We start from the raw sequence: 12105 nt of genomic DNA, 5'->3' as shown, positions 1-12105 counted from the left end.
TGGCTTTATAAATAAAATTTTGAGGAAAAAACAGCAACAGTAAAATATCTGTTGTGTATGTGTTTAAATTTATTGAGGTGAAAACTACATAACATAAACAACCTTTTTAAATGAACAGTTCAGTAGCATTTAGTACATTCACAGTATTGTGTGACCCGCCCCTGTGTCAAGTTCCATGACACTTTGATCCTCCCCAAAGGAAACCCTGTAACCACTATGCAGTCACTCTTCATTCTGTCCTCTCCTCACCTCCTGACTACCTCCCATGTGTGTTCTGTTTCCATGGATTTACTTATTCTGGACACTTTACATTAATGGAATCACACAGACTCATACAGTACTGGTCTGACTTCTTTCACTTGGCACACAGTTTTCAAGGTCCATTCAAGTTGCAGCATACATCAGTACTTCATTCCTTTTGTGGCTGTTCTGAATAGTATCTCATTGCAGGGTCACACTATAATTTGTCCAGTCATTAGTTGATGGACGTTCGGGTTGTCTCTTTTGTGGCTGTTGTGACTCCTCCTGCTGTGCATGTATGTGTGTCTGTATCTCAGTACCTATTTTCAGTTCTTTTAGGCATATACCCAGGAGTGTGGAGTTCTGGGTCATGTGACAATTCTATGTGTAACTTTTTGAGGAACCAGCAGACTGTTTTCCATCGTATATATTTGAACAATGTATTTGTATAAGCACAAAAAAGATGTGAAAACATACACACAATAACAATTAGGCTGGTAAAAAATGTGGGAGGACTGGGATAAATTAGTAATTTCTCTACTGTCCGTTACTCCACTGGTTACCGTGAGCATGAATTGCTTTTAAAGATAAAAGTAATAAGAAAGAAAAACCATAGAGAATAAAACCTAAAAAGAAAATAGTATATGGAGTATAGTATATGATTTTACAAAGAATCAAATGTCCCATAATAATCAAAATGGAAAGTATGCATTTCTTTTCTGAACGTCAGTGTTAGGATTTCCATTTGATTTTTTTTTTTTTTAACCTTCAAGTACAGTTTAGTCTTCTGGTAAAATTCTCTAGCTTTTAGGAAAAATGATTTTCTCCAGCTTTTCTTCTTCTGGGAGCACATTAATTATAGGTATTTAAAAATTCTTGCCTGCTAACTCTAATATCTGAATTATTGTGAGCCATTTTGTAACATGTGTTTTGTTTCCCTTTGGTTTTCAGTCACGTAGCCCCGTCTTTTGGCATGCCTAGATATTTTTGATTAAATGGTGGGCACTGTGTTTTAAAAATTGTAGAAGCTCCAGATGATGTCACTTTTCCCCAGAGAGGACTTAAACTCTTTCCTCCCCTGGGCACATGGAGGGGGAGGCAGTCCTCTTACTGGAGTCTGCCTTTGGTCCCCCCTGCTCCTGGGGCCTGGCTCTCCAGGGTACTCAGGGGAGGGCCTGCTGCACTGTCTGTCCCTGCCGTCCGGCAGGTCTTAAACTCCCATCTTGGTTTCCTCTGCACCGTGAAACTGCGCTGAACTGCTCTGCTTTGCAGAAGGCCTCAGCTTAGCTTTTGAGCCTCCTGCCCCCTTGCAGATGCAGCAACTGTTCTAAGGTTGTGTGTTTGAAGTCCCTCAGGCCTCCAGTGTCCCTGTGCCGTAGAGAGACCACCAACGGCCCTGCCCGTGTCTGTCCCCCCAGCAGTGGTTGTCCGCTGGGAAAAACCCAACTTCAGCTTCTTAGCTGTGCTGAGACTCACAGACGCAGCAGAAGCCAGCTCTTACGACCTCTTTGGGGTTTTCTGCGCTTGGGAATCTTACGCCTTCTAGTCCTCATTGCTTTGGCTGCTCTTTGATGTCTTTAAACAGATTATTTTCTGATTATCCGGCACTTCTTACTATTCTGGGCAGAGTGTAATTCTGCTGCAGCTACTGTAAATTACCTGGAAACAGAAGCTCCGTATCTTCTTAGTTCGAAATTAATTGGTCACCATTTTATTGGGAGGGAAAAGGTAATGAGTGTACAAGATAGTGGGGAGGTGTTTCCATGCTCTTAGATCCAGTTGTATTAGTTGTGCTGAGTTTTCTTCCTGGGATTAGACTGGTTTTGTGTCCTTCATGTAATGTCACTGATTTTATGTTCTGATCCTGTCAAAGTACTTTTCTTATTAAGCCAAATGCAGTCTTTTATTTATTCCTTGGATTCCTTCACCCCCCTCTTTTTAATAGTACTTCCTCCTACCTCATGGAGGGTTCAAGGAAAAATAAAAGTACTGTTTGCTTTCTCTGGAAATAAGTGACTGACTTGGCTGGAGTTGAAGTGTCTGCACTATACCACAGACACTGACAGCCCGTTTGACATTTTTCTGTTTGGTTTGAAGCCGTCTTCACATGATCCTTTCATGTTGTGAAGGTGTCTCTCTTTGTTGTTTGTGAATTCTTAGGTTGAGTAGTCAAACAGTTTTTATTTCTTGGTTCTCTGGCCTGCTCCACCGTAGGTCAGCAGTGAATTTAAGCCACGGGTTGATAGTACATTATTTTGATGATGTAAATTTCTAAGGTGCTGCACAAGTTCCTTTATGGCATTACTCTGACTAGAAAGATGCTGGAGGCCAGTGAAATGAGTCAAGAGAGATTTATTTGGTAGCATGCCTTTGGTCTTAACAAACTACAGAAGGTGGATCTCCCCTGAGGCCACATAGTTCCTCCTGGTTAAGCCCCTAACAGCGTCCTAAGACTTGTAACGAAGTACTACACATTGGGTGGCTTCAGACAACAGAGATGTGTCCTCACAGTTGTGGTGGCAGAACTCTGAAGTCAGGGTGCCGGCGGGGTTGGTCCCTGCTGGGGGTCCGAGGGAGAATCTGTTCCACTCTTCTGTCCTGGCTTGTAAGTGCCTGCCAGCAGTCCCTGGTGTTTGACTTTTGGCTGCATCTCTCCAGTCTCTGCCTCTGTCTCTCCATGGCCTTCCTCCGTGTATCTCTTCATCCCAGATCTCCCTCTGCCCTTCTCTTAGAAGGAAATCTGTCATTGGCTTTAGGTCCCAACCTAAATCCAAGGCAATCTCAACTCGAGATCCGTAATTACAACTGCAAAGACCTTGTTTTCAAGTCAAGTCACAGGATAGGTTCCAAGTGGACATACATTTTGGGGACCACATTTCAACCCGCTATAGCCTCCATTCCTGGATTTCTGTGTTTTCTGATTCAAATAAGTGTGATTCTTCTCCTCAGGGAAAAAGGGAGGTTACAGAAGCTGAGACAGATTTCAGTTTGGCTCTGTCCTGGAGACTTAACAGAGTCCGGAGTCAGAGGCATCACGTTATAGGAGAGTGCCGTTCTTTTGGAGTGGGCTGAGGAAGAATAGTAGGGTCAGTAAGGACAGTCTGGTAGGGTTTTCAGGGACCAGGCACACAGCTTATGGTACCAGCAGGTAGATAAACTTTAGATGTGTAAACGGAGGCTACTGCCTTGTGGCTGTGAAACTCAGCAGTGCCTTTTTCTGAAATGTTTGTAGTGTTTTTGTTTGTTTTTGAGTGAAATCTCATTCTAAGGGTCTGCCCCAGATTGGAAGGTAAGCAGGTGTAGAAAATGAAAAGCAGTAATTCTTAAGATTTCAGAAGGAAAAAAAGATAGTGAATTTTCTTTTGCCTTAAAATTTTGGGGAACAAATGTGAAGTCTCATCGTTATGTTAACCAGCAACAAAAAGGTCAAGAAGGAGGAAGTGTAATGCTTGTTTGTAACCTACGTCATCAGCCTTTTTCAGTTGAAACCAGTGGAAGTGAAATGCAGCCATTTCTTAGAGTCATGAGATCATCATTTCTTTCCCTGCAGATCGAGGTGACTGGCAGAGGGAAAGAAAGTTCAACTATGGTGGTGGCAACAGCAACCCACCCTGGGGCAGCGACAGGCACCATCAGTACGAGCAGCACTGGTACAAGGACCACCATTATGGGGACAGGCGACACATGGACGCCCACCGTTCGGGGAGCTACCGCCCCAACAACCTGTCCAGAAAGAGACCCTACGACCAGTACAGCAGCGACCGAGACCACCGGGGACACCGAGATTATTACGACCGGTATGCAGAAGGCCTTCAGAGACCAGGCACTGACCTCTGCCAGGGGCTTGCTGTTCACGGGGAGAGAAACAGGCAACAGAAACATAATGAATTTACCCGCCAGGTGCTCTTTCTCATCACGTGCCAGGCAGGCACGGTTCCAAGTCTGGGCCAGCGTTTTCTGCCATCAAGGCACCTTCAGAGTATTAGGGAGAAGTCGTTATGTGGGCAGCGGACGTTGTGTGCTGAGCGGATGGCTGAAAGGAGGGGTTTTTGAGTTTTTCCTGAGGGCTGAAGAGGAGGGGAGGCTGGTGATTTCTGGCTTTGGGCCCCGAGGAGTCAGCTAAGCAGAGGGAGATGAAATAGGCTTCAGCGGCCCAGGCCAACGATAGGCATCCAGGAGGGGGTGCCTGGAAGGTTAATAGGTTGGATAGTGGGAGGCCCTTGGATGCCAAGGTACAGGTTTTAAGTATTACTCTCTGGGTCAGGGCGCCATTTGCGGTTTCATCATTACGCTTGTGCAGGGAGAGTTCTCTGCCTTCCTCTGAGGAGATTTAGAATGGTAGCCATATAATACAGTCAGCAAGCAAAATTTTTAAGCCCCGTGCTAGGCTCTCGACCACGCTGGGTGGCCGGTGTCCCGGGGTGGGTCCCCCCGCCTGTGGTCCTCGCCTGCCTGGAGCCCGCAGTTCAGGGGTGAAAGCCTTTCGAGTTTGTGCTGCCTTCGCTACGGCTGTGTGATATGACGTCACGAGCCAGGGTTTCATGAGAGTAATTGTGAGAGTTAGCACATGTAGGAAGGGCGAGAGAGGTTTTACCTATTCTTCTGAATTTCAGGATGTGGCTGTGTTTTAACCTCCTGGCAGCTTTGGCTTTCCCTGGGCTAAAGACAGACTTGGGACTGCACCTTGAATTTAACGTAGGAAAATGTCGTGCAAACATCTCCATGTCCTGCCTTCTTTTCGGAAGATCTGGTAACACCGGCTGCATCAGCTTAGCAGCCGTGGCTGAATAGTGGCTGCTCCTGTGAGGAGGGGTCTGTCCCCTGCTCCCCCACCCTTCTGCAGTGCTGTGTCGGGCTCCAGTGGGCATTTGGCCTGCATTCCTTTGTGTAGATCTGCATTTCCATTTCGTCTGCCTGAAGAACTTGTGTTTTAGTGTGGTGATAAATTCTTTCAGTGTTCCTATGTCTGAGCAAGTCTTTATTTTGCCTTCATTTATGAAAGGTGTTTCTGCTGGGTATAAATTTAGAGACTGACCCTTCCTTTCAGTACTTTAAAGATGTTCCTCTACCCTTTTCTGATGAAAAATCTGTCATCTTTGTTCCTTTTTACATAATGTGTATATTTTTTCTTAAATGTTTCTTGTGCTTAGGAATTCTTGGATTGGGTAGATTTATCATCTTACCAAATTTGGAGATTTTTTTTTTTTTTACTGTTATTTCTTCAAATACTTTTCTCTGTTCCCCTACTCTCTCCTCTGAAGATTCTGATTACACCTGTATTAGGCTGCTTGAATGTGTCTCACTGATGCTATGTTTTTTTTAATTATGTTTTTTCTTTGTTTCGTTTGGATAGCTTCTATAGCTTTGTCTTCAAGTTCACTAATATTTTCTTTTTTAATGTCTAATCTGCCTTAAGGCTCATTTAGTATATTTTGCTTTTTTTACATTATAGTCTTATCTCTAGAATTTGTATTCGAGTCTTTTTTTTTTTTTTTTAACTTTTCACATCTCTCTTTGACCTTTGTGAAATCTGGTATATGGTTCAAACCTGGTTTTTATATCCTTGTCTGCTAATTCTGTCAGTTGGAGCAGTTTCAATTGATTGCTTTATCTCCTCATTATGGGTCTTATTTTCCTGGCTTTCCTCCATGCCTGGTAATTTTTGATTAGATACCTAGTTGAGTGCTGGATATTTCTGTATTTCTATAAACATTCTGGAGCTTTGTTATGGAACACAGTTGGGTTACTTGGAAACAGTTTGGTACTGTCACATCTTGCCGTTGGGGGTTGTCAGGCAGAACTGAAGCCAGGCGCAGGCAGGGGCCCGTTGCTCCCCCCACCGAGGAGGGGGCTCTCCTGGTGCCTTACCAGTGCCCTGCGACCCTGAGCTTTTTCGGGCTGGCACCTCTCAGCCTTCTCAGTGGTTTTCTCCCTGCTGGCCTTTGGGTAGTTTCCTCACATACACACGCTGAGCACGGTTCAGCCGAGTACTCAGGGGGAACCTTTGCTGATCTTCGTACTTCTTTCTCTTCCTAGAGCTCTCTGCTCCTGTGCTCTGTTCTCAGAGCCCCAGCTGTCCTGACCTCTCTGCCCTCACCCCAAAGCTCAGGTCTGCTGGGATTCTCCTGATCTCCCCTTCTCTGTCCCTGGAAACTGTCTTAAAACAGTAAGGGGGGTGATTATAAGGCTCATCTCATTAGTTTCCCATCCCCCGGGATCACTGTTCTTTGTTGCCTGACATCTGGTGTCTTGAAAGCCAGTGCTTCATACATTTTGTCCCTTCCTGGTTGTTTCAGGCAGGAGAGTAAATCTAGTCCCTGTTACTCCATCTTGGCTGGAACCTGGTCAGTCTCTCTCTTTTTTCCCTCCCTTCCCGTCTCCTTCTCTCTCCCCCTCTCTCTTTTTTTATTGAGGTGAAATTCACATAAGATAAATGGTTTTAAAGTGAACAATTCGGTGACACTTAGTCCATTCACAGTGTTCCGCAACCACCACCTGTATCAAGTTCCAAAACACTTTGGTCACCCCAAGGAAAACCTGTAACCACTCAGTAGTCGCTCTGCACTCTTCCCTCTCCCCAGTTCCTGGCAACCACCAATCGTCTGCATTCTACTTCTGTGGATTTACTTATTTGGGATATTTTGCATAAATGGAATCATACAATATGTGGCCTTTTGTGATGGACATTTTTGAACACTTAACATAATGTTTTAGAGGTTCGTCCACATTGTAGCATATTATCAGCAGTTCCTTTCTTTTCATGGGCTAGTAATATTCAACTGTATGTCTATGCTACATTTTGTTTCTCCATCCATCCATTGATAGGCATTGGAGTTTTTCTTTTTTTTGGCTATTGTGAATAGTGCTGCTGTGAACATGGTCTATACGTGTTTACTTGAATACCTGTTTTCAGCTCTTTTGGGTATGTACCTAGGATTGGAATTGTCAGTCATGTGGTAGTTCTGTTTAAGTTTTTAGGAACCACCAAACTGTTCTACATTCCTCCCAGCTGTGCATGAGAGTTGACGTTTTCCCACAATTTCACCAGCATTTGTTTTCTATTTTTTGAGTGCAGCCATCCTAATGGGTGTGAGATGGTATCTCATTGTAGTTTTGATTTTCATTTCCCTAGTGATTAATGCTCATTAAAGATGTTGAGCATCTTTTCATGTGCTAAGTAGCCATTTGTGTATCTCCTTTGAAGAAATGTCTGTTGAAGTGCTTTGCCCATTTTTTTAACTGGACTGTTTGTCTTTTTATTGTTGCTTACACAAACTCTCTGTTAATAGTCTAACAAGCAGTTTGCCATGGCTCTGACTAAAAATTTTTAATATTCTTCACGTTGAGTCAATTTAAAATAATTTAATTAACCCGGTCCTTATTGTTGGCTATTAAGGTTGATTGTAATTTTTCCTGTTACTAATAACTTGCAGAATCATTTTTGTGGCTCTTTTTCTCCTGGGCTGGGTCAAGGAATATGAAAATGTTTGTAGATCTTGCCAGTTTTCCTGAAGGGCATATGAGTTTACAAAGCCATCAGTGATTCAAGTGTGTACTTGTTTCACTGCAGGCTTGGTGAGGCTTATGTCATTTCGTAGGCTGTGTTTTGCCAATAAGTATAAAATAGCCCTTTGTTACTATTCCAGTTTTGTTTTTTCGGTTTCTGGTAATGTAAGTATTTGCCTCTGAGTCCTTGGAAGTGTCCTTCAATGTGAATGCACGAGTAAGAGTCAGTGGACGATGAAGGAGGGTGGGAATCCGGCTTTCGTCTTCAGCTGATCCTTGAATGTCTGTTTCAGGCACCATCACGACTCCAAGCGGAGGCGATCCGATGAATTTAGGCCTCAGAATTACCACCAGCAGGATTTCCGACGAATGTCTGATCACCGCCCCCCGATGGGCTACCATGGCCAGGGACCCTCGGACCATCATCGCTCTTTCCACACAGACAAGTTGGGGGAGTATAAACAGCCCCTGCCCCCGCTGCACCCCGCAGTCTCAGATCCTCGCTCGCCCCCTTCTCAGAAGTCTCCTCACGATTCCAAGTCACCCCTGGATCACAGATCTCCTTTGGAGAGATCACTAGAACAGAAAAACAACCCAGATTATAACTGGAATGTTAGGAAAACATAAAGGACAGCTTGGAAAGAAGGGGAGAGCGAGAGTCATAAGCACCTGGATGTTTTTGGTCTGATCCCACAGGAGCCAGGCATCTAGACCAGCGAGTGGAGTTTCTGGACACGCTGCTGCCGTCAGCTCGCCGGCTGGAGGAGCACTTCAGGGAGTGGAGGCTTTGATTCGGTCACCACTCCTGCACTTTGCACCCCATCCCATTCCAGCCTGGTCCTGGCCTCCCACTCTGATGGGTGCTAGGAGGAAGAGGGGACTTCCTGTGTGCCAGTTTCACAGGCTGTCTCCCAGTGAAGGAAGAAGGGATCTCGGAGCCGTGAACGTTTTATTGCCAGGGTCAGTGCGCCCTGGACCTCGGTGCGGGGGTCGGGGAAGGAGCGTGTGCATGAGGGCTGCTGGGACCCGCTGGACAGCACGTGACTTGCTTCACTCGGACGTGACAGATGCTGCTGACGGGGAGTGGGGCGTAGGGGCGAGCGGGTGGGGTCTCATGTCATAGGACTTGAAGGGGAGCAGGTACCCCCCTCGAATGTGTTCTTGGGAGAAAATGATGCTCAGGCCTCATTATGTGACACCTGTGGTGCGGGGTGGGGTGGGGTGGGTGGGGGGAACAGAGAAGGGGAAGCAGTTTCCACGACAGCCACTTCCCCACCAACACTAGATTTTCCCACACTGTACATTTCAAAGGTTTGGTCTCCCACATGGGCCTCATTTGCCCCCTGTGCCAGGGAAGGTCGGGTCTGTGCAGTGACTTTTGAGGACTGAGGCGGCACTGGAGTTGGCGTGGGTTGGTTGGGAGCGGGCTGAATGTCGGGGTTAGGGAGTGGGGTGGGGGGAGCGTGGCTGGGGCACTGGAATCCCTGGTGGACTTCCGATTCCTGTGATGAGCGGTGAGGTACCGGGCCTGGAGTGGAGGGGGAAGCGGAAGCAGACTTGCTGGCGGGCTGGATGCTGGCCAGACCAGGCCGGGGGTGCTGGGGAGGGGGCGGACGGGTTCCCAGCGCGGGAGGTGGCAGTGCGGCCAGCGGGGGAGGCTTCAGCGTGGCAGTGGGTCGGTGTCTGCTGCTGCATCTTGGTTCCCTTTGCGCAGCTTGCAGAAGTAGGTTACGCGGAATCACACGTCTCCTGCCGCTTGTGGGTAGACAGATAAAACTTAGTTACCTGTGGTGAACACGTTTCCACTGCTAGTTGGACGTTGTTAGAGTTGAACCCTTTTAGAGTGAGATCAAGTTAAGAGGAAGCCTAAGTTAATTTTTTTCCAGAACAGGAAGCATCCAGGGACAGGGTGACTGAGCTGTAGATAGTAAGGGTCACACTAGAGTCAAATTGAGTCAGGACGGGAGGCAAGGTGGTTGTGTCAACTAGGCAGGCTTCTTTCATTTCACTGGTTCTGGGGCCTTCCATCCTGTTCATTTTATACAGAGCTTGCCAGTATTGTTAAGAGTGTCCAGAGGCCTTTCTAGATGGAGACAGACTGACTGACTTGAACATACAGTGTGCCTGTAAGCGTCCAGGCTCAGAGCTGGTGGAAACCCTTCCACTGGGCGTTCACAGGGTTAAACTCCCCATCCTTACCCGTGGGGACTTCATAAAATCATCATCACTTTCTTGCTGGTGTCCTGGGCAGCACCATTAATGCCTTTACCAGGACCCTCCCATGTGGCATCACCCAGTGGAGCAGAGGTCTCTGCTGGGCTGTCGCTCTGTGCTACACAGGGCATCCTCCAGCTTGTCTGGGCGGAAGTCCACGGGAGAGACCAGGTCCGCAAAGCTTGTGTGGGGAGCTCAGAGGGCCCACCACCTCCTAGCCTGTCTTCTCCTGGCACTTGGGGTCGGTCATCCTGGGCCTGTACGATGCGTGCCCAGAGCAGAGCCCGAGGGACCGCAGAGGCGCCCCTGGCCACTGTCACCCCACTGAGGACGTGTGAGATCGCCCAGTGGGAGGAGATGGGAAATCACATCTGCTTTGGCCACAGGTCGAGCTCTGGTTGACAGGACTGACATACCTTGTGTTGGCGCTGCCTAGGCCAAAGAGGAAGGGTGGGCCGGCTTGCTGGTCCTTGAGCCATTCGACGTTGGTGGGGGTGGACAGGGAGCGCCCAGCATGACTTCCCCGTGGGAAGTCAGGTCGCGTCCTCCAGTAGGGCGGCCCTTCCTTTCATTTAGAGGAGGCCACAAGGAGTCATTGGAGGGCCTGCATTTCAGTCCTCACCAAGGTTTTATTTTCTCTATAGTCGTTAATAGATGTGAGTTACTCCCAAAGATGTCTCATGAGGAAAAAGGAGCTCTTTTCACGTTCAGGACTTTTGGTGCCATATGATGTAGCAGAAGGCAGTATCCGCCAGACCAGTGTTAAACTGAGGATGAGGAGTGCAGTATCCCCACGCAGTGTCTACGCGAGGCCTTGGAGTGTGTTTGAAGAGGGGTTGGGAGAACGGAGGCATTTCCTTGTGGCCCTAAGTCAGTATGAATATGCTTAGATCAAAAACAGAAGTTTGCACAGGTAGAAACTCCGGCTTGTGGATGGGAGACGCTGCCCCGGAATGTGAGGGTGATACTCCGTGGAGCCTGGCTTTCAGAGGTTTAACTACTAGGTAGAAATAGGGACTGAGAAAGAGGGGAGTTGGTACCACCCGAACCCAAACAGGCTTCACGCGTATGTCCCAACCCTGGTGAGGTGCCCCCAGATGCGTCCCCACGGGCTGCCAGAGACGGCCAGAGGGAAACAGCCGGGCTCTCCGCGGGGCCTGCGCTCACAGCCCTGGGCCCTCCTTGTAGTCATTCCTCCCGCCCTTCATCGGGAAAGCAGGACACTTGTCACATCGTGCTGCAGACACTAGCCTGGTACCTGCAAGCCGCATCAGGGTGCGCGGTGCAAACGCAGTTCAGTTCCGAATTCACACGGCAACGCTGAAATCCTACAGACCAAAACCTACTCGTCAGCAGGAGCAGTGGCCCGGGGCCCAGCGCCGGTGGTCCTCTTGCCTGTCTGAGGGCTGCCGGCTCGGGCGAGGAGAGCCAGGCCGAGGGTCCAGGCTGCTTTAGTCCATCTGTGCCCCACTCAGTTGGGGACAGATGGGTTTTCTTTATTGTAAAATTGTGGACTTTTAAAAACCTGTTGACTAAACAGTAATTAATTTATATTTGTGAAAAATGCCACTGTCCTAGTGATTTCTGATGTAAATAATGTTGTTTATATAGTATGTATTAAATTTTCCTACATTGTAAAACTGCTGTACTTTTGATTCTTGTATATTAAAAAGTGTTACTAAGGATTTTTAGAATTGGGCGAACACGTTGCATTGCATCGGCACGACCTGTGACCGTCCCGGCCGCCTCGCCTCCTTTCCTCTGGTCGCTGGGTCATCAGGGCTGTTTGACAGCTTGTGAAATGGAGATTTTTAAAGTTACATTCCCTCCCTGCCCCACCCCACCCGGCACCAGCTGTGGTGGGTGCGGGACCTTACCCAGCAGACTAGCATTATCTCCTAGTGGCTGAGGTTAACGGTCCCTGGCCAGCGCTGTCTTCTAAGCCCCGCGTCCCGCACTTGATGCTGCCCTGGAGGAGCTGCCGCCAGGAGGGAGCAGGGCCGCCCTCAGTTTGCTATATTGGTCTAGCCGGGGAGGTCCCTGTGAGACCAGGCCGGTCGGTGCACATCCAGGCGGGGGTCCCGCAGCCCCCTCCCTCTATCCAAGGAAATAAAAACACCGTGCCTGCCAGCCTGCAGCCTTGAG

General features: G+C 47.9%; 1 protein-coding gene across 5 annotated transcripts in view; it reads left to right on the top strand.

Moving 5' to 3' along the window:
• The window catches only part of CHD2 (chromodomain helicase DNA binding protein 2), a 109913-nt gene extending 98313 nt beyond the window's left edge, over window positions 1-11600 (top strand). For all 5 annotated transcript variants that reach the window (XM_074353899.1, XM_074353900.1, XM_074353901.1 and 2 more), the window contains 2 exons: window positions 3791-4037; window positions 8040-11600. In XM_074353899.1, the coding sequence (XP_074210000.1) occupies window positions 3791-4037; window positions 8040-8373 (581 nt within the window). In that variant the 3' untranslated portion in view covers window positions 8374-11600. The remainder of the gene's footprint in view (window positions 1-3790; window positions 4038-8039) is intronic.
• The last annotated feature ends 505 nt before the right edge of the window (window positions 11601-12105 follow it).

The sequence above is a fragment of the Camelus bactrianus genome, chromosome 27 (assembly GCF_048773025.1).
Source record: "Camelus bactrianus isolate YW-2024 breed Bactrian camel chromosome 27, ASM4877302v1, whole genome shotgun sequence".
Taxonomy (NCBI): Eukaryota; Metazoa; Chordata; class Mammalia; order Artiodactyla; family Camelidae; genus Camelus; species Camelus bactrianus.
The sequence above is the reverse complement of the archived record's forward strand: the minus strand, read 5'-3'. Positions and strand labels throughout refer to the sequence as shown.